Source organism: Pinus tabuliformis, chromosome 5_2 (assembly GCF_031772625.1).
Source record: "Pinus tabuliformis cultivar Carrire ecotype Pingquan chromosome 5_2, CPIR1, whole genome shotgun sequence".
Lineage (NCBI taxonomy): Eukaryota > Viridiplantae > Streptophyta > Pinopsida > Pinales > Pinaceae > Pinus > Pinus tabuliformis.
The window spans coordinates 618,210,939-618,233,081 of NC_142306.1; the positions used below are offsets into that span (position 1 = coordinate 618,210,939).

The 22,143-nt window shown below is 37.7% G+C and overlaps 1 protein-coding gene across 1 annotated transcript; it reads right to left on the reverse strand.

Moving 5' to 3' along the window:
* Positions 1-1,493: 1,493 nt before the first annotated feature.
* LOC149160548 (uncharacterized) lies at positions 1,494-9,421 on the reverse strand. Its single transcript, XM_089434638.1, has 2 exons — positions 8,721-9,421; positions 1,494-1,515 (listed from the first exon to the last, which is right to left on the reverse strand). The coding sequence occupies exons 1-2, from the start codon at positions 9,419-9,421 to the stop codon at positions 1,494-1,496; spliced, it is 723 nt and encodes a 240-aa protein (XP_089290764.1).
* Positions 9,422-22,143: the final 12,722 nt, after the last annotated feature.

The window sequence follows — 22,143 nt, forward strand, 5'->3', positions numbered from 1 at the left end:
ACACGATGATGAATCAGGAATTAAAAGGGGGTATTATGGCGGCAGATGGGATGGGTACCAAAGATTACACTTCTGATGCGGTAATTATTACTCATCAGCTGAGAGGGGAGATTAACGGTGCGTCAGGGTACATAGCAGAGGACGTGATTAAGGATGGAACGACTGAAGGCAGCGAGGTACCGGAGTCGGATGGGAAGCAGCCGGAAATTAAAATTCGGGCCTCGTTCTATGTTAAACATATTATAAATCTCCGAAGTCAAGAGAAACAAAGATCGATAAATAATCACCCTTGCGGGATAGTTCAGAAGTATTTTGGTATTTTCCAGCAGAGGCATTCTAAGGTGGGAAATAATCAGAGAAGGAAGAGTGACAGGACTGCAGGTGATATGGAAACTCGACAGAGAGGCCGTGGTGTAGGGGAGCGGAGTGCAGCTGATGAAGCTCGTCAGCAATGGAAGGGCAAAGGTCCCATAGAACGAGACCCACCATTCACAATTTGGGATATAGAAGATGAATCAGGAGAGGGAGGCGATGGAGTCTCAGGGAAAAGTTTTAAGGAGATGCAGAAGAGGAGTTCGAAAGGAAGCATGCCCCAGCCGGTGACAAATCAGCCTGTACAGAATGCCTCTGAAGATAGGCGTCTGGGGCTTCGCAAGCGGGGTCGTCCCCTGGGCAGTGGCCAAAGCAAAACTCAGAAGGGAGGTAGGAACCAGAGCACGACAGAGCACGAGGAAGGGGAAAATTCTGGAAAGAGACAGCAGCAATCCGCGAAGCCTAAAAGAACAGTGATGCACCAAATTCGAGCGGCGGAAAAGGCCTTTCAAAACAATGCCGATCCTGCTATTCGTAGGATAATGCAATATCTTGAAGAGGAGGCCTTACAGGAGCAATCGTCAGACGAGATGGAAGAATGGGCAACTATCCTCCACGACCCGGGCCACACTCGTGGACGCAGGACTCTTTTCAAGCAGTCTCTACACATGTATTGGGTAATGAAGGGTCTGATGGCGAAGGCCTTGGAACAGGTTGCCAAAGAAATGACTGATTTACTACAGGAGAAACCTGATACGCGCAAGGAGCTGAGCTATATCCGTATAGCCTTGACAAAGCAGGAAGAAAAGATGGATGAAATTCTTCAAATTCTGAAGAGTGAGCGCCCAGATCCTGTACAAGGAGACAGCCAGCCGAATCCTGCGCAAGGAGTCAGCCAGCCTGTGGAAAAGGAAAATGCTTGAAGAAAGATATGTTTAAAGCTGTTACTCTGTTTTGTTCTGATTTTGCTCTTGTCTCTTTAGATGGCTAGTAGGAATAGAAATATAGTCTTGAATAGGGTTTGTTGTAAGTTTCAAAACTGCTATGTTGTTTTAGCTACTCTGGTCAGACTGAGAGCCTATTACTTCTGGGCTGGACTGAAAAATTATAGGTGGTTTTGACCCGGTTTCCCCTTGAGGGCGGGCTTCTATGGTTTGGATGATGTATCTTTTTGAAAAATTTCAGTAATAGAATGAGTAATACCTGAGCTTACAAAAAAAAAAAAATATTTCAATTAAAAAAAAAATCTTAGAATTGCAAGTTTAAGTTGTGTATTATACACAATCCAAGTGTTCAAGGAGATTTTGAAGGGGTCGAATCCATTTATCTGTTAAAAAATGCAATTTAAAGAATGAAAATCTTATATTGCACTCTAAAAGAAATTCACGCCTCACCAAATTTAATCCCTCACGTGCCTTGATAAATCCATGGTTAAAATGAATTTACACAGGTGAATATTGAAACCATTTTATTTTACTATGGGGAATATATTAACTATTTTCTATATTTCTTGTCAAATCCATGAAAAACATTGATATTTAAATATATGCATATATTATTCATTATTTTAAATAGATAAAAATAATACAGTAAGTTTAATATATATATATATAACCTTTCTGATTAAAAAGGTAATAAAGAATAATAATGATTATTTAATTTTAAAGTCATATATATATATATATATAATAAAGAATAATAATGATTATTTAATTTTAAAGTCATATATATATATATATAATAAAGAATAATAATGATTATTTAATTTTAAAGTCATATATATATATAACTTTTCTGATTAAAAAGGTAATAAAGAATAATCATAATTATTTAATTTTAAAGTCATATATATATATATATCTTTTCTGATTAAAAAGGTAATAAAGAATAATAATTATTATTTAATTTTAAAGTTATAGCAAAGCTACTAGTGTCCTAATTGGGGATGCTTAGAAAGTGAGGATGTCTTGCCTCTATGTGGAATATGGTTGCTCCTATAATGCTTTGCATTATAGGGATGTGTCTCAAGGCCTTGCTAGTGTGTATGGCATGAAAATAAGGCCCTTAGCTCCTAGGTGAATCTTCTAGGAACTAAGAGACATGAGCAAGACCTCAAACCACACAACATGCCTTGTTTACTATATCATCATTCTTAAAGTGGGATATGGACATTGATATGATATTTTTTGCACTAGGGATGATTATGAGGCGATGGTCGAGGAAGAAGTTGAGGTATTTTCGCGATAACTTAAGTTGCTTGAGCTAATGGGCCATGATCAAGGCCATGGCCATAACATAGACACTTAAAGTGGAAATTTGTCATACAAGGTGGATATGGATATGGATACAAAAATTTTACACAATGGGGATGTGGCTATTGGGACCTTAACCAGAATTAAGGTAAGAAAATAAGGGACTTATACCATAAATGAATCTCTAAGGCTCATTGGCAATGAACATGACCTAAAATCATAATATAGACCCTTTATAAATGATATTGGCCTCATAGTGGAATGTGGGTAACTTTATGATGTCTTGTATCCTAAGATGGTTGTCTCAATGCATTGGTCAAGGTCAAGGGAGGTAATTAGGGCGCTTAGGTCCTTGATGAAGGCTTAAAGGGTTAAGGGCCATTAAAAATGCTATAAACCATATAACATTTACTCTAGGGTTGGGGGTGGCATAAAGAGTGTATCAGAGGAATCAACATTAGTAAATGGAGGGTTGTGCTTAATATATGGTAATGGAATTTGAGAATTAAAGCATGCATTGAACAAGTTGATATAGTAGATGGATTGATGTTAAGCTCAGAGTGAACATTCATGAAAACTAGGGGAGGCATTGACGAGGAAAAGGGTTCAATGGCTAGAACCCTAGTTGTTGATGCCCTCTTTTTTCGTGTTGTCTTCTCCCACTGCCATGAATGGGTCGTCATATCTCTTGCCTCCCCGTCTAGGTGTGGCTCCATTTTGTTTGTTTTTTCACCATTTTCGGGGTTTTTGGTCGTGTTTCTTGCTTGCCGATGCCGCCACATGCTACCTTCCATCGTTGTCAGTTGGTTTGTCGCTCTCTTTGTTGGGGTCATGGTTTGTTGCTATTTCCTTTGGTGTCATTATGTTGTTTGAGGTTCGACATTTTTTTTGGGGTATTGGTGGGTTTCTACCCCCTTTTCTCTATTGTGGTGTATCTGCAGGTTGTCTCACTGTCGACAATCATTTATCCGTCATTTCCGCCTGTGCTATTGGCATTTTTACTATTGCAAGCTCTGTTGCTATTGCAACATTAATGTTATTGTTTTTGGGGTTCGTCACCCTACTCATGTAATGTTTTGTTGCCTAGTTCTGGGCTTGTGTATGGACTCTCTGGGTCATTTTTTTTTTTTTAGATTGTTCTCAGTTCTATTTTATTTAGGGGTTTCGATCTTGTAGTTTCTGCGTAGAAAAATTTTCTTTTCTAGGCCCTAGGGTTTTTTTCTTGTTCGGACCCTAGGGTTTAAATGTTTTTCTGAAATGTGTAGTAAAATTCCATCTGGAATGGTCTTTATGCTCGCCCTTCTAGGTTTTTATTTTTCTGATGGTTGATAGCTTTTTTCTCATCCTGTATCTATGGAATGCATTTTCGCATATGCAAAATGTAACTTCATTCATCTTTGATGAATAAAATTACGTTTATTTTTCTACAAAAAAAACAAAAACATTGATGAAGACTACTTCTCCCATCCTATGTCAACTAAGCTGAGGCTTTTATGCCAATCTAGTAAATGTTTTTAACACCAACAATAAGTTTGAAATGGTGGCTAGTTATTGTGCCATGACACTTAATCCTACATAATCAACTCTTTCTTGTATCGTCCTCAACCTTCATCACTGTCACTCCCTCCATCTCTAGAGCTACCTATAATAAAAGGTGGTGATTTCCTCAAAGGGAGACTCTATTCATAGTAATAGAGGGAGGAATATAACATGGGTGATGCCTTATTGTAGCTTGTTTCCATATTAAAATGTTGACTTTGAAGAAGTGCATTACGATAGATGTAAAGCTATTACAATACATTTAAGGTTGTTTCCACATGAGAGAAAGCTTAGGTTAGCCCATCTAGAATTGTTCATAAGATATAGGCATAAAGGAACATGATGAAAGTCATGTTGATAAGAGGAAGGAAACATTACCATGGAAAAAAAGAAAGTGTGGACGTGATAACATTGTTATTATAACCATTAAAACAAAAATGAAGAATAAACCATAAACTAAAAAAATATATATAAAATAGATGAAAAAAGAAAAAAATATACCTAAAAGAAGAGGCCCTCATCCAAGAATACACTTTAAAAAGAAAGTAACAAAGTAAATACACCAAAAATTTCTAAGATAAATGTCCTAAGCCTTTCTATATGACCCTAATAGAAGAATGCATTTAAAAATAAAAAATAAAAAATTAAGAAAGTAACATGAAGCAAATGTACCAAAGAAAAAATCTAAGGTAAAGGTTATAAATCTTCTATATGAACAACCACAATTTAAAACACAAACAATCATGAGGATAAGAAAAATGCCACATTGACATGGAAAATAAGAAATTGTGGCTATGATAGTCGAGATACCACTCGACTATCGACCATCTTGTCACTCTTAGGATCATTGCCGAGGAATGTCACAATAGTAAAGTTGATCTCTTTTGTTGCTTTATGGACTTTAGAAAAGCCTTTGCCATTGTTCCTCAAGATAAGCTTTGGAAAAGACTTGATGAGATAATGATTCTTCCTGAGTTGCAGCTTGTTGTGATTTGCCTCTACGAGATGGTTGTTTCCAAGCTTAAGACCAACAAAGGGTGGTATAAAGATATTAAATGCAATATTGGGCTTAAGCAAGGGTGTCCCCTTTCCCCTACCCTTTTTGGTGTTTACATCGATAAGCTAGAGGAGTGTTTGGAAATCACGGGGTGCAAGGGGATTGAGTTTGCTGGTATTATCATTACTCTTCTCCTCTATGCCGATGATATCGTTCTTCTTGCTAGAAGGCATGAGGACCCAGACAAGCCACTTAAGGTTCTTCATGACTATTTCTCTAAGATGGGTATGATGGTTAATACCGACAAGACTAAAATCATGATAATTAAATCCAAAAAGATCACCCATGGAAATTTTGTCTATGAGAACAATTGCTTGGAACAGGTCTCTTCTTAAAAATATTTGGGTATTGACATTCCTTATCAACTCAACTGGAATTACAACATTGAGAAAAGGATTATTGGAGTCTGGAAAGCTTATTATGAGCTCGAAAAAAATTGTAAGGATGTCGATATTTGTATTTGGAGTAAAATAAGGTTCCTCTTTGAGACCCTCGTCACCCCTGTTGTCCTATACGGTTGTGAAGTATGGTGTTGCAGTATATCCAAAGAGTCGTGGAGAAATATTGAGATGATTCAAAAGCAATTCATAACCTACAATCTCAAGATGAAGGGAAATACCCCCTACCCTATCCTCTTGATCGAAACTAGGCTCTCCCCTATTGAAAGCAGGGCTATGTTTAAGTATCTCATGTATAAGAAGAAGCTTTACAACATGGAATCCAAGAGGCTATCTAAAATTGCTTCTAACTCTAGTCAAAACCCCCACCTTCACCTTAAGCGTGGGTGGCATAAAAGAAAATGTTCAAGATAACATTGTTATTATAGCCATTAAATTAAAATTAAAAATTAAAATATAAAAGAAATAAAATAAAGAAGAAAATCTATTTAAAACAAGCAAAGGTCATCATTCAAAAATAAATTAAAAAAGTAAATAAAGAAAAAAAAACATGGTAAATGCATGTATATCCATGAGGCTTTAGATGGACCATGAATGGTGCACTATTAAAGTATTATTTATCATAAGTGACAGATTCAAATTTTTAGTAGATAAAACAATTAAAAATAAATACACCTAAAAAATTAAAATAAATTCCATAAATTTTTTATATCTTTAAACAAAAACTTATAAATAACAAGATAAATGTATCAATATATATATGCCAAAAGATTAAAATATATAAATAATCGCAAAAAAAAAACTTTCATAAAAATATCAATTATACACTCATTTATATATATATATATATATATATATATATATATATATATATATATATAAAGCCCCAAGGGTTAGCTCAATTGGTCGAGTCCCTGTTGTTAAGTGCCTCGCTGATCGGGAGGTCACAGGGTCAATTCTCCTCGACGCCCTTGGGGTCTAGTCTGGCCGACAAAAAAAAAAAAAATTGAAAATGGATGAGATTAACTAAATTGATTATATTATAAAAAAATGAAAATGGATGAGATTAACTAAATTGATTATATTTATTTCACACATATCTCAGACATTAGAGAAATGAAAGTGGATTATATTTATTTCACACATATCTTAGACATTAGAGAAATGAAAGTGGATGAGATTAACTAAATTGATTATATTTCACACATATCTCAAACATTAGAGAGACATGAAAGTGGATGAGATAAACTCAATTGATTATATTTCACACATATCTCAAACATCGGAGAGACGTCATTTGTCATTTTACATTACAGGTTTGGAACATAAAACACAATAAATTTAAATTTCAAAAAGTTTTGGAATTTAAATACAATAGATTCAAAATTCAAAATTTTGCAATAGAAAGATGTGAAATAAGAACAAACACACTAGAAATAATTTCACACATATCTCAGACATTAGAGAAATGAAAGTGGATGAGATTAACTAAATTGATTATATTTCACACATATCTCAAACATTAGAGAGACGTCATTTGTCATTTTACATTACAGGCTTGGAACATAAAACACAATAAATTTAAATTTCAAAAAGTTTTGGAATTTAAATACAATAGTTTCAAAATTCAAAATTTTGCAATAGAAAGATGTGAAATAAGAACAAACACACTAGAAATAATTTATGAAAGATGTGAAATAAGAACAAACACACTAGAAATAATTTATGTTAGTTGTAATTTCATGATGTTAATTGTACTCTCATGTGCTTGCAAATTCAAGTAAATAGGGCATTTTGATTATCATATGAATTTATAAAAATAATTTAAATATAAAATATAGTTAATATGTAAATTAGGAATTGCCCTTTTTGTTTTTGTTTTTGAGGTGATATGTTGGTAATTTAAGTTAATAATTAAAATATTTGCAATAAAGTTAATAATGTAAATATACAATATAGTTAATATGTAAATTATGAATTGCTCTTTTTGTTTTTGTTTTTGTTTTTGAGGTGATATGTTGGCAATTTAAGTTAATAATTAAAATATTTGCAACAAAGTGATTGGGTTGAGAGAAATAATAGAAATATTTGATTAATAAATAATTTAAATATACAATATAGTTAATATGTAAATTAGGAATTGCTCTTTTTGTTTTTTTAGGTGATATATTGGTAATTTAAGTTAATAATTAAAATATTTGCAACAAAGTTAATAATTTAAATATACAATATAGTTAATATGTAAATTAGGAATTGCTCTTTTTGTTTTTGTTTTTTATTTTGAGGTGATATATTGGTAATTTAAGTTAATAATTAAAATATTTGCAACAAAGTGATTGGGTTGAGAGAAATAATAGAAATATTTGATTAATTTCAAATATAAGTGTTGTTTATGAAAGAAAAAAAAACACATTAAAAAAAGTTCATTTTTTTTGAAAAAACACAATATAAAATAATAATCAGAGATACAATTGGTATTGCTCATAATTAATAATGTGCAAATTGAATATTATGGGAAGAGTATTTTCAAGTGAATTCAATTTTTTTTTCAGAAAGAAAAAGCTTTATATTATATTGAGGGAATATATACAAAATGGATATGATAGATCTGAAAAGATCGATGGATGATCATCTGAAAAGAGAGACAGACATAGAAGATCTGATGATCTGATGGATTTGTAGCATGGATCGCCTGAGAGAAAGCTGATAATCAAAATATATAGCATCTGAGGATGAAGAGAGAGAACCAAAAGGGGCTGCGAGCAAAGCCAGCCATGATATAGACAAAAATTCCACAACGGATCAGCATCAGCGGTCATGGAGAAAAGAGACAGGACATATATGGAGGAGAGGGATGAGTCTTCAAAAAAAAATGTATTCCTCCATTTCCAGATGCTCCATAAAGCGATGGGAAGGATAGGACGAAGGGAGGCAATCTGTCTTGCCCACCATGCAAAAGTTGCCTCAACTGAAATGAAACAAAGGTGCGGGAAAGAGAAGAGCTGAGCAAGTTCGGACCAGATTTGTTGAGAAACAGGACATTTGAAGAACACGTGAAAATTGGTTTCCTCGTCCAACTTGCAGAGGGCGCATCTACTAGGCCCATGCCAAGAGCGCTTTCGCAAGGACTCCCAAGTCAGATTTTTGTTTGAGAACACCAACCACGTGAATAAGGTCACTTTGAGAGGGCAACCTAGATTCCACCAGAGTGCTGGAAAACGCTTGCTGATCATTCTGTTTGAGAGTGCTATAAGATCCATGTAAATATCCTTGATAATTGCATGAGAGGAGGAAGGAGATAATGACCAGACCAAATGGTCATCATCTGCTGAACGCGCAAAGCCGCCCTGGAGGAGAGAGGTTTTGAGAAAGTCCCAATGGGGGAATAGATCCAGAGGAATACCAACATCGGGAGCGTCCATGAGCACTGGAGAGGAGCCATTCCAGTCTTTGATAACTCGGTCCCATGAAAACAGGCCAGCCCTGTGAAGATGGAAAAGGATAGAAGAAGGAACAGATGAAGAACCCCTGAAACCTGCAAAAGAATCTATGCCCAACAGAACCTTTCGGCCTGAGTGGATTTGCCATTTGAGGTTGCTGAGGAAGTAATGCTGGACCCTTTTGAAACTAAGCCATATGGCAGACCCGTGCTGCAATCCAATTGAGTGAAGCCTGAACCAGAACTCAATGCCGCGACCAAGTTGATATTTCTGGCGGATGATATCGCTCCAGGGGGAGGTGCCGAAGATGCCTCGCCAGAGGGTTTTGCAAAGAAGAGCAGCCCCAAAGAGTTTTATATCTAACAGGCCCCAACCGCCTTGATTTTTTGGCCGAGTTAAGAGATCCAGCCTCACGAGATGCATTTTACGCCTTTCTGCATTTGCTCCCCATATGAAGTTTGCTGTGATACTGTTAATGGCTTGGATGATGCGGGCCAGACGGAGATAGAGGTGACCCCAGAAAACCGAAAGCTATGATAACACCGATTTAACAAGCACAACCCTGCCGCCCAGAGAAAGCGTTCTGAATTCCCACAGTGCAATCTTGCCCAAAAAACGGTCAATAAGCCAGCGCCAGTTGAAACCATCAGACAGAAGTCTGGATGCGATTCCAAGGAGCTGTGCAATCCAGGATACCAGTGCGTCATCCAAGCCGTTATGGAAGAGAAACGTTTTTGCTTTATTGATGGCCAGGCCCGAGGCTTTTTGGAAACGATCCAAGATTGACTTAATGCACAGCCATGTAGTCCTGGACAGCATAGCGAATAAGAGGATGTCGTCTACAAAGAGATTATGGGAGATATGGATGTGTTTGCATACCCTGACCGGAGAAAAGTCTTTTACCTCCACAGCATGGTTGATATGAAGACTTAAAGCATCGATGGCCAATATAAAAAGGAGGGGCGACAGCGGGCAACCCTGCCGGAGGCCCCTTTCGGCCTGAAAGAACTGAGAAGGCCGGCCGTTGATCAAAATGGCATAGTTTACTGTTTGTACACAGCCCATAATCCATCGGATGGCAGCTGGATTCATCCCGATTTTAGCTAGAAGGCACCGCAGGTATCCCTAGTCTAAGACATTAAAGGCCCTCTGCCGGTCGATTTTCAGAATGGCCGCCCTGGAATTGTGCATAGACATTGAATGCAGACATTCTTGCGCACAGGCCACTGCATCGTGGATATTTCGGCCCTTTAAAAAGGCGTGTTGATTTGAAGAGAGGTGAATAGCCAGAGTGCTTTTAATCCTTGCCGCGATGATTTTAGTGATGATCTTGAAGGAGATATTGCAGAGGGAGATCGGGCGGAAATCCTGGAAGGATTCAGGCTCGTCCTGCTTGGGGATAAGGGCGATCAAAGTGGACGAAAGGTGGCTGTGAATGTTGCCCGAAAGTCTGGAGCCTTCCACCATACCCAGCAAGTCATCTTTGAAGAGGTCGAAGAAGTGAATAAGAAAATCAATCGACCATCCATCGGGCCCCGGGGCCTTGTCCTTTTTGAAGGATTTCATGGCCGAGAGAAGCTCCTTTTCATCGACAGGGCGGAGAAGATCCTCATTTTTTTGTTGGTCAAACATTACTGGCATGAGGTCGATTCCCCATCGAATGTCACTGAAACAGCTTTCATTGGATCTGCTGTATTGTTTTTTGAAAAATCTTACAGCCAGCTCTGAGATGTCTTCTTGGGAGATTGCATAATCACCATGATCATCCTTGATTCTCCATATGAAGTTTCTTTCCCTCCTTGCATTGGCGAAATTATGGAAGAATTTCGTATTTTTATCACCCTCATGCAACCATATGGCGCGGCTTTTGAGCCTCCATTTCGATTCTTCTTGTTTCAGTAAACAGAACCTCTTGTTTTCCAGCTCTCTGATGCGGCATTTTGTTTCAAAAGAGCACGTGGTGAAATCAGTCGAGTCCAGCAGCTGGTCCAATTCCCGTTGAACCCGAAGAAGATTTTCTTTATCCTGCTGGTGCTTACGAAACTGCCATTTTTTAACCAAATCCCTGATCTCAGCCAATTTTTCCCTGAAGGTTGAAAAGATAAATTGTTTGTCTCGACCTTTGATTTCTTGCCATGCATTCTGAATGAAAGTGTTGAAAGCGGAGTCAAGGAGGAGACTGTTGTCGAACTTAAAGGAATAGCCTTTCCTGAAGATTTTCGCCGGCCAGGAAATAAGGATAGGAAGATGGTCCGATATCGTGACATTTTCCACCGACAGTTTTGGCATACCCATTTTGTCAATAAGACTAAGATGAATAAACATTCTGTCGAGCCTTTTGGCAATATAGGCTTTCCCAATCCTGTTGTTTGACCAGGTCGGCTTTCTTTTGGCTAGAATAATGTCGACCATGTTCTTTTTTAACATCTCAGAGTTGATGAGGTCCGCCAAAAAATTATCTATCTTCCCCTGACCCCAGACCTCATTGGAGTACAATGCTACGTTGGAGTCACCTGCAATGAGAAGATTGTTCATGTTGAAAAGCTCAGAAGCGAAAAGCTTGGTCCAGAAGGGGGTTCGAGCTTTATATGGAGCGTAGAGGTTGAGGATGTTGATCGGGCCATCCACTCCTCTGACAGAAGCCGAAATTAGAATTCCTGCAAAACACCTGTATGCCTTGGCTTTGACCATGGTGGGGTTCCATAAGGTAATCATGCCGCCTGATAGACCATTTGCTTCTGTAGCAGCCATGTGCCATGTAGGCATCATTTTCCTGAAATACAGCAAGGAGTCCTCCTTCGAATGCATGGTTTCCTGGATAAGAATGATTGAAGCCCTGGAATGAAAAAAGAAACTTTTTAGCGTGATGAATTTTGGGTCCACGCCGAGGCCCCGGATGTTGAAAGATATGATGGGGATCATTTGGAAGGAGATGCAGCCTGGCTCGCTCTAAGGGGCTGAGAATTGGAAGCATCGATAATGGGGATGTCAACCAGAGTCATATTCCTGATGCCCTCATTTGACAGAAAGGATCTGCCCCGGAAGTGTCGGCTGCTGCCTCTCCCTTTCTTGCGGACAGTGATATTTTTGGCCGATTCTGGGCTGATAACAGGCGAGGCAGGGCCAGGCTTATGAATCGAGAGAGGAACCAGTTCGAGGGAGTCACGGCTAAGCAGAAGGTCGAGGTCACTGTCAATAAGATTTACAGGAGAAGAAGCGGGAGAGTTAGGAGGGGTCGGAAGGGTGCATTGCGATTTCCCTTTCCTGTCTATGTGAGGGGGATGCGGGGATGATGACGAAATGGGGATAGGAATGGAGCCAACAGAGAAATCTTTTCTGTTTGAGGGCCCAGGAAGAGAGTCGTGAATAAAGTCCTTCTGTTGCATGGGGGCCGGAGAAGGAACAGGGGGGGCCTCTGTAGGCTCAGAAAACGGGGATACGCGGCAGCCAGAGTCGTTGCAGATGTTCGGGCAATTTGTGGGTGGCGGGCTGCATTGAGAGGAAATTTTTAACGGAGGGGGAGGGGGATTGTGGAGTGGAGAAGGAGAAGTGGGCGATGATTGACTGCCACTGAGAAAAGATTTTTTGTTACGCCTCCTTTGATCAAATAATTTGGCACTAGGGCAATTTTTGACCAAGTGCCCAGTTCTTTTACAGGCAGCACATCGAAACGGAATCCCCCAGAAGTCTAATCTCTGGTTAATGACCTGATCCCTCCAACTGATCTCGATATGATCGGGGTAGCCGCCCTTGAAAGGTTTCTGAATTAGAATCCAGGCAATGCGTTTGTCGCGTTCACCCAGACACCAGGGGTCGACGTAAACGAAACGCCCAATGGCATTACCTATCATTTCAAGGGATTCATTTGACCAGAGTTCGAGAGGGAGGTTGGGACATTTAAGCCAGATAAGGTTGTTTACCGGGGTGTTTTTCAGAGGGTTGAACCCTATGTACCACTTATATAAAGCAAGGAAGCTTCTCTTGAACACCCAAGGTCGGCTGCGAATAATTTCCGCATCTTCAGCGCAGAGGAAATGAAAACAGTACCAGTCTCTCATGAGGCTGGAAATCACTGGAACATAGCCTATGATCGGTTTCCAGAACTTAGCCAGCCAGATCCTCATGTCCTCGTCAGACATCTCAGGGAAGTGCCATTTCCCGATAAGTGCATTCTGCTGAAGGCTGTCAATCCTCTCTTCCAGCTGGGCAATTTCAATGCGGAGTGCCCGAGGGGGGAGCGAAGTATTGGCAGGTTTATGCTGCTTTTTTGAAGTGCCACCTGTGCCCTTTGATGATGATGGCTTGACAACAAGGCCGTCGAGGGATGCCAGGGCGGCAGCTGACCAGGCATTTTCCGCACTGACAGCCGCGTTGACAAGTTCTTCAGGTGCAATGGAGTCATAAACTCCCTCCATGCACCGCCAAAAGGGGAAATAATGAGGATAAGTACAGAGCGGATGGATCAAAGTTATGAGAGGGATAGGTAGTAATGACCAGAGTAAAAGAGACAAGAGAGGGAGGTGAAGTCGGGTACGGGATATCTGATTCCAAGACCAGAAAGGTATGTTCCAATGTACTTCAAAATCCCGAGAAGGATGTATTCGTACCTGTGGATTTATTGGAACATAAAGCCTGGAGAAGACAGCGATGGCCAGAGAATTTGAATTGGTCGGGAAGTGACGTAGCTCAGGCTACCGGAAAGCTGAAGACGCTGGATTCAGGGTTCGATTCGAGGTTCAATTGGATTTTCGAAGAGAGACAGAGCTGGGTTCGATGTTGGAACCTCTGAGAAAGAAGAGGATTATGCTAGGGGTTCATCACAGAGGACGCAACAACAATAAACCTTTACTATACACCACCATCCTCCAAGATTAAACCTGACATCTTTGCAAGGCTTGTAAAAGACAAAAAGGTTCCTGAGTTTGTTTACGAAGGTTGAGCACATCCTGTGAGGAGCTGTGAGTGGCGCAGAAAGCAGAAGTAGCTAGCCTTGGTGCATTTACATTAAAAGTCTCCACAGCCAGATAAAAAGCGCAGTAAAACTTAAAACATTCAAAACAAATAAGACTAGAAAGAAAGGAGGAAGATTACTGACCTGGAGACGAAACCATAACACTCAAAGCGCGTGAGCTCCATGAAAAATATGAGACAACATACAACCAGGATGGAGGGAGAGATGCTAAAGTAACAGAGCTAAGGGAAGCAGAAGGGGTGGAAGAACTAGCGCGGGGAGCGCAAGCTAGTTCAGAGTTGCAACAGGCAGGGTAGAAGGGTGTAAAAAAGCTGCAGGGATAGATTTTCCAGAAGTTGCAGGAGCCATGGTAGAAAGGTGGCAAAAGTAACTTTTAGCAGGAGGACTGCATATATGAGGGAAAAACAGATTAGAGACTTACGAGATATGGCAGTGACCCGTCTTAGTCGCTGGTTGGCTGAGCTTGTGGCATGCAGGCGATGGAAAACCGTGGAGACGACACATCGAGGCCATGGTTCTGCTCCGGCAGTTTCGCTCCCTCCCCCGTCCTCAATCCTCTCCCGAGTCGCCAAAAAAAAGTGAATTCAATTTTTAAGCAATACTCAAGTCATAAAATTAGTGGAAATGAAATATTCAATTTAAATCTATTCTTTTTTATAAATAAATTTTCTCTCCATTTTCCTTAATCAAATTATATCATATCTAAATAGCTAGGGGAAATGAAAAATTCAATTTAAATTTTTATTCCTTTTTATAAATAAAATTTCTCTCCATTTTCCTTGAATCAAATTATACCATATCTATTCTTTGTTCTATTTTCTTTGGATATTATAATAAAAACATTCCATCATTTTAAAATAAATTAAAAAATCAAAATTTTGCATTGAAATTTACAAATATGACCCAATTCTCTACTCTAAATAACCTCATCTATAGAAAACATAAACAAATACTTCATAAATTAGGAAAAAAATAATAATGTATTCATCTTACTAAAAATAAACTTAAAATTTACCAAATTAAAAACTACATACCAAATGTAAATAATTTGCCAACAATAATACTAGAACTCTAATTACTCACAGCAAACCAACATTTAATAATTTAATTTAAGTTCACATTCTAAAAAGGTTTCGCTGTGAGCAAGATGTTGGAAAACGTAGCCTTTGAAATAAAAGGTGCGAGGCGTTTCGCATCTATGATATGATTCAATCTCCTCCTGAATCTTTTACACAAAACTCCAAACCTGAATCTCCATGTTTTCGTCTGTTGTGTTTCCAAATTGGATTGCAGTAATTGTTTTTTCTTGGTTGATAACTTTTTAATGTAATTGATGGTTTCCCAAATAATCTGTACTAGCTGGATCAAGATCAAGAAACATAAAATAATTCAGGGAAATTTACTATAAATATTTTTATATTCTTTTTTTCCACGGCGAAAAAAGCAAGATCGTATTATATAAGATATATAAAAAGACAGATTAATACATTTGCTTGTAATTCTGTATAAGACCAGAAGGTCTAGATCATTTGAAGAGCTAATAGGAGTGGGAAGCATAATCCCAAAAAGCGACAAGACAAATTTGCCGAGAGAAACGACAGCTCAGAAAACTGTCATCCAGATTCAAAAATTTACATTGTTCATAGAAAAGACATAGGAGAAAAGTTCCGGAGAAGGGAAGCATTAAAAAGCATTAAATACTTTTATACTTACAATATAAAGCTTTAAAAAACTGTCAGTTGTGGAAATTATCTGAGGCTATTACCTTCGCAGGAGTAGTGGCAATGGACATTCTTGTTGTGTACACAAAAAATTCATTTACTTCATGCCCCATTGTTCTACAAACATTTCACTTTCTTTGCTGGAAAATTTCCTCATCTTAGTTTTGCAAGTTGGCTATGGATGCGTTCTGATAGTAACTCAACAATCCACCTGATCCAATGTGAAAGATTCGAATAAGTTGCTCTGCTAGAAAAAAAAATGTGATATAGGCAATCAGTAGCCATTGATAACTAAAGAGTACTCAAAGATTGGTCCAAACTGACCATGAACTCTCATTGTCTGAACAACCCCATGTAAAATCGCTGGCATAGAAAATCACCTGTAGAAAATGCAAAAACCACTCAATGTTCAAGGAATTAGGAATTATTTCAAGATCGTTTCCAAATAGTAAAAAAATACAGAGAACATACACTGCATTGTGATGTCCAATATGAATCCTCTTGCCGTTTTCCTGGGCTCCCGCTCTGCTTTCTGCAATTACCCTCCATCAATTCAACTAAACAGAGTGTTTTTGAAATAAGCGAGTGGACAAAGGAGAGGCAGTAAACTGCAGGGGTTTAGATTTTGAATTCGAATTTGAAATTGAAACTCAAACTGTCCGCAGGGGTTATCAAGTACACTGAAAGGACACACGGTGGCAGGGGTTCTCAATTGCAAATTTTCCGGGAGTTTTCAGACTTCGGCAGGAGATGAGTTTCTCTCGTTATGTAAACGGACAGTATTGGAGACGGCGAGGAGCCCAGTTGGCCACGTCGACAAACTTAACGAACCTGCAATCGAGATAATCTTGGTTCCTCCCACTTGATGACATTAAATGTTAGATAAAGAAAGAAAGAAAATCATTTTAAAGTATATAATGTTAAAGATAGCTTATTGGACAGATCTCTTATTCATCAATTTGATGTATTCAACTTTTTTTTTTTTCTGTGAAACCTCACAATAAATGTTTCCAGCTTCTCGACAAACCCCTCGCTAAATAGATTATCCCAAGAGCTAGCTGTCAGCATATTTGCATAACTTTCCATGTTGTCTTCGCAGATCTCACATTCTAAAGTGAAATGTTTTTCTGTTTCCACTTTTCCGGAAGAACAAAAAATGTATACTATTTCCTCCCACACTTCTTTTGGCATTTTCTAATGCCCTATTTCACAACGGAGTTGATGAGAATTAGTCCTTAACTAAACAATAAGAATTTTGGCTCTCCAAAAGATATTGGCCTCTATGTATGATTTTGGTTGATGACTATGAGTGGGATTAAACACTTCAATATAGTATTTTTTCTTTCTTCCTAGCTCCTTATCCCAAGTATGCTTGTAGAACTTATCCATAACAAAAGTTTTTATCTCTTTGTTGTTTATGGGACACGAGTTCAAGCAAATACCCCATTTACTAAACCATCTGTTATTTTGTTGCATCCAAGTATTTTTTCTATTGCACAATATGTCATTAAAGACAACCTTAGGCCATCTACCCTCTTCCATTTGCTCAAATTTTTTAAAAAACCTTATGACTCATACCATAGCAATTGCTTCAATAGGAGCAACCCATGTTTCACTTAACAAGATAGAATAAGGAACTACAATTTTAATCTTGAATTTGTTTGTAACCAAACGCGTTTGAATTTTCTCAATTTGTTTCCACTACATGTCGAATGTACTGTTAGCCCATAGTTCACAACCATAGAGAAACACCAGAATCACTAGAAGCCCAAAAGGAGTTTGAGTGGTTTTTTCAGTCCCATAACTCTACTTCTCTGCACCTATTTTGAAAAGCATAAAATGTTTTCCAACCCCCCAAAGTTCTCTTCTTTCTACAACCATCCCAACTTAGATTTTTGTTGAAATCAATTCTGAGGTATTTGTAATCTGCAACTTCTACCCTGATGATGGACTCACCTAGCTAGTCCGAAACGTCGGTTTCAAAAATTGCTCACAGGTTTTTCCATTAATTAAAAATATTCTTCTAGAATGTTGCCTTCAAAGTAGAACTTATGATAGTCATGTTTTCTTATTTTAGAGAAAACCACTACTTTCATTTTGTTGATATTGACTTGCATCCCCACACTTTTACAAAAATGCTCAAGAGATAGTAAGTGTTCTTGCAAACCAAGAGTCGATTTAACAATCAGAATAAGGTCATCTGCATACAAAAGAACCCTTATAACAAACTTGTCCAAATAGATGCCATCACCCCCTTGCGAATTTAACCACTCCTCAAGCTTGTCTATATATAAACCAAAAAAGGTAGGAGACAGTGGACAACCTTGCTTGACCCCGATATCGCTTCTGAAACTTTCAGAAATGCCTGCTGAAGTTCTAATTTTGACTTTCACCTCTTCATACAGCCTATGCACAATTGCTCTCAAATGTTTAAGAACCCCAAGTTCCTCCATTCTGTGCCAAAGCTTATCCCTAGGAACCGTGTCAAACGCTTTTCTGAAATCAACAAAGCAACAAAATACTTCTTCCTTTTTCTCCCAAACTTTTCCAATGATGTGCCTTAAAGTTATATAATGATTCAGGGGTTTGTTGAATTGACTCGAACATGACACCAGTTGATATTGTGGTGGAGTCATTTTTATATCCATTGACAATTAAACACACGACCAACCTTGATCTTACACATTCAACCATGACTATCAACACTTAGCAACTTGTAAGTGGATTTCGACGTTTCTTGACAGACGACACTTGGCAACTTGTAAGTCGTTATGGATAGACGACGAAGCCTTGCAGTTAACCGTTCCCTTAAAAACCACCTTCAGCGTAATTAGAAATAGTTTTAGTTACTAGCATTTGTAGCAAAGAGGTGCAAAAACACACCAATAAAAGTGTAAATGAATGTAGAGTAATCTAGCAATACGTTGAATAAAAAAAGAATTATTTGTTATTTTAATATATTAAAATAATTACAAAAACAAAATCAATATTTTAACATAAATTTAATGGAAAATTTTATTAAATAAAAACCCTAATATTTAATAAATAAATAAAGGAAATTTTAATTTTATTATTAGTGGTTAAAATTGTAAATTATTAAATTATTTATTTTTAATTAAAAAATGAATTATAAATAAATAAGAAAATTTTAATTTTATTATTACTCGTTAAAATTGTAAATTGTAAATTATTTAATTATTTAATTTTAACTAAAAAATAAATTAAATAACATGCAATATTTTATAATAATTAAAAGATATATTTAAACGTTGACAATTTCATTATTTTAAAAAGATTTTCATTTAAATTTTTTTATTAAAACTATTCATTTATTTTCTTATTATTCTGAATTAAATGAATAAATATTTAAATATAAATCCACAAATTTTCTATGATTTTCAAATTCTCAGATTTACACATTCAACAAATATATATCTTATTAAAAGTGGGAAGACTTCCACTGACCCATGTTATGTCACATTGGTCAGTGTCAAGCAATTGTTTGATTTTGGTACTCATAAAGCTCAAGCAAAGAACTACTTATCCAATCATAAAGCTCAAGCAAAGAACTACTTATCCAATCGGCTAGTGGATCTCATTTGCCCAAAAATACCCTTGGGTTCAAGGCGATTGGACTGAGCAACTGATTATACAATACGGGTCCCATTGTCTATGGCACAAATTGAATTCGCTTGTAACTATTCTATGGAATATTTTCATAAAATGGCTCTTGTAATGTCTTGAATTTGTTCCTCAATCTCACAACCATAGTTACAAGATTAAAATAAACCGATGTGCCAACCCAGAACTGATAAATACACTCTTAAAATGTGTAATATAAAACATGCAGGGAAAATGCTGGCAAAACAGTAACTGCGGCTAAAAAGCGACCCAAAAAACATGCAAAAATAAGGATAGAGTTTCCACACACCACATTTTTTGTGTCGATGCAATGTTCATCCTCAAGATGGCAACAGAGCAATGCAATATCAAAATCCTCAAAACAAAATGTGCAAGACTCACGTGGGGTAACAACTGGTAGGAAGGGCTTTTCCTAGTGGGTTTTACCGCATTAAAACGCTATGGAAATCAATAGTTTGTCTGCTTAATTATTTCCACTGCTGCCCAATAGTTTTAAAAGGGGTAATGCACATTAAGCGTGTGATTGTTCCCCACTCTTTACGTGAAAGATAATGTGTGTTCATAGCTCGCTTAAACACCGAGGAAACGATTTGTGTCGCCTCCCAGTACATAATTGAATTACCTATGCTAGGCCACCTAATAACGATTAGCAATTATTATCAAATATACAGTGGCCCTAACGACGCTCAGAAGGAAAAAAAGGGCCATCTCGTCAGAAGAAGAGACAAACTGACTGCTTACATTCCAACTACTTAGTGTTAACCCACACTCCCACTTGTCGTTAACCCACACTCGTTTTTGGTTACCAATTAAGATTCCCAACAATTAGCATCCTTAGATAATGGAAACTGCCACCTTTTCACGCATGTCACTCCCTCTATTAACTTACATGGCGACACGTCCTACACATGCCATGTCCAGTTGCAGCTGGCAACTGCAAACCTCTCCAAATGCTTGCTTGTTGCCACGATAGTTTCCTGTCTCTCCCACCCTACCATTTTCTAATCTTCGACTGATCTTATAATTGTTCCTTCTTTGGATGTTGGTGTTTTTTTTTTCAATCTGAATTTCGAAGGGCGGGGATTTTGAAGACATGAACGTTCTGATTCCATCACAGTAGGAGAGGACCTGTTGCATTACTGTCAAGGCCATTGATCTGGTTTATTAACAAATGAAAATTAATTTGTGATAGACGTTTGCAGGCATACACCCTCACAGAGAACCAATAAAACCTTCCAAACCACTAACAATTTCTTGAATCTGCTCAAGTGAAAGTCAACTGGGTTTGGTCTGCAAAAAACCCATGTGGTGAATTTTCAAAATTCGGCTTCATTTGTTCATAAAATAAATTTGAATTTTGCTTCGTGGGCCACCTGTGAAATTGATATACTGGAAATTACTTCTGCCTCTTTTTGTAAGCCATTCAATAGCTCTTGTCGACCATAAATTTTGATGTCCTTAGCAGAAACACCTAATTAATGTAACTCTTCTGGATTCACTGAACTTTTTAATTCCTTACCCTATAAAGTTTCTGAAGCAAGCAAGCAACTTTAGTAGACCAAAATAAATATAAAATTCCATGTGAATGAAAATATTTTGTCTGTTTCGGTGAATGGGTGCTATGTTAAGGCATTCCTTGCGATAAGTTACTGGTTCAATTCTCTTCTGGGTGCTTACTACCAAAAAAAATATTTTGCCCATTTTTCTCTAATATAAAGTCGTAAAAGATATGTTTTATTGACAAGCAATATTGTCCTCTTATGAATATTAATCCGCTAAATCAAGGAAAGAGTAAAACAACAAATTATGGGCATCCACCACTGTAACATCTAGATCACTTCGTTCAAGCACTCGCCAAAGCTACCTCCATATTTCGATATTTTTTCAAAGGGAGTCAATACAAAATTTTCATTCTCCTCCACCATTTGATGATTTTTTTCTGTGTTGTTTCCTGGCTCTAGACACGGCCATTATGGTTCCATCTTCTACCCAAACCTATGTTCGATGGTGAGTTTGCCTCTTTTGACCAAGTGGATATCTGTAGACAGACAATCACTCTGAGCTATATAAAACAAGAAACACACCTAACAGTGCAATTTTGGTGTATAACGCTAGGAGTAGAAGGTGTGGAAAGGAAATGTGTAAGGGAGGGCAATGTTTGGGGGAGATAGAAGAGATTGTGAGATCGTCGATTTGAGATTGACTATCTAAAGACCTAGACTAGGCATACATGATCGTCTTTAGTTTGGGGTGAACGCTCTTCAATGTTGTAGAAACTGATATGGCGGAGGATGGCGTGTAAGCATTGATACAAGTATGGCTCGGAGGATGGTCGAGGATGGCGTGTGAGTGAACAATTAATGAATTTCAATGCTATAGAAATAGGCACACATAGAGGATGGTAGAGGATGGCGTGTGAGTACAGAACAATGAACGCATTTTTGTAGAAACAGGCAGACAAGTATGGGGAGAACGAAACAAGCAAACAGGTATGGTGCGAAGGATGGCTTGTGAATACAGAACAATGAATGCATTTCAATGCTGTAGAAATAGGCGAACAAGTATGGGGAGAACGAAGGCAATCTGGACAGATGGAAAATTTCCATTAGTTGGAGGGACGAACACATGGAAAATTTTAATTAGTTGAAAGGGCAAAAATCCAGCTCTCCCATTGGTTGGGGTGAATAGTGCTTGCCCACCCCAAGCCAATAAAGAAAATGTCTATCGACGTAATTATTTAAGAACTAAAAGGTGATTGTGAGGTAATAAATTGTGTATCCCATATTAGATTATTTATTTATTTATTTATT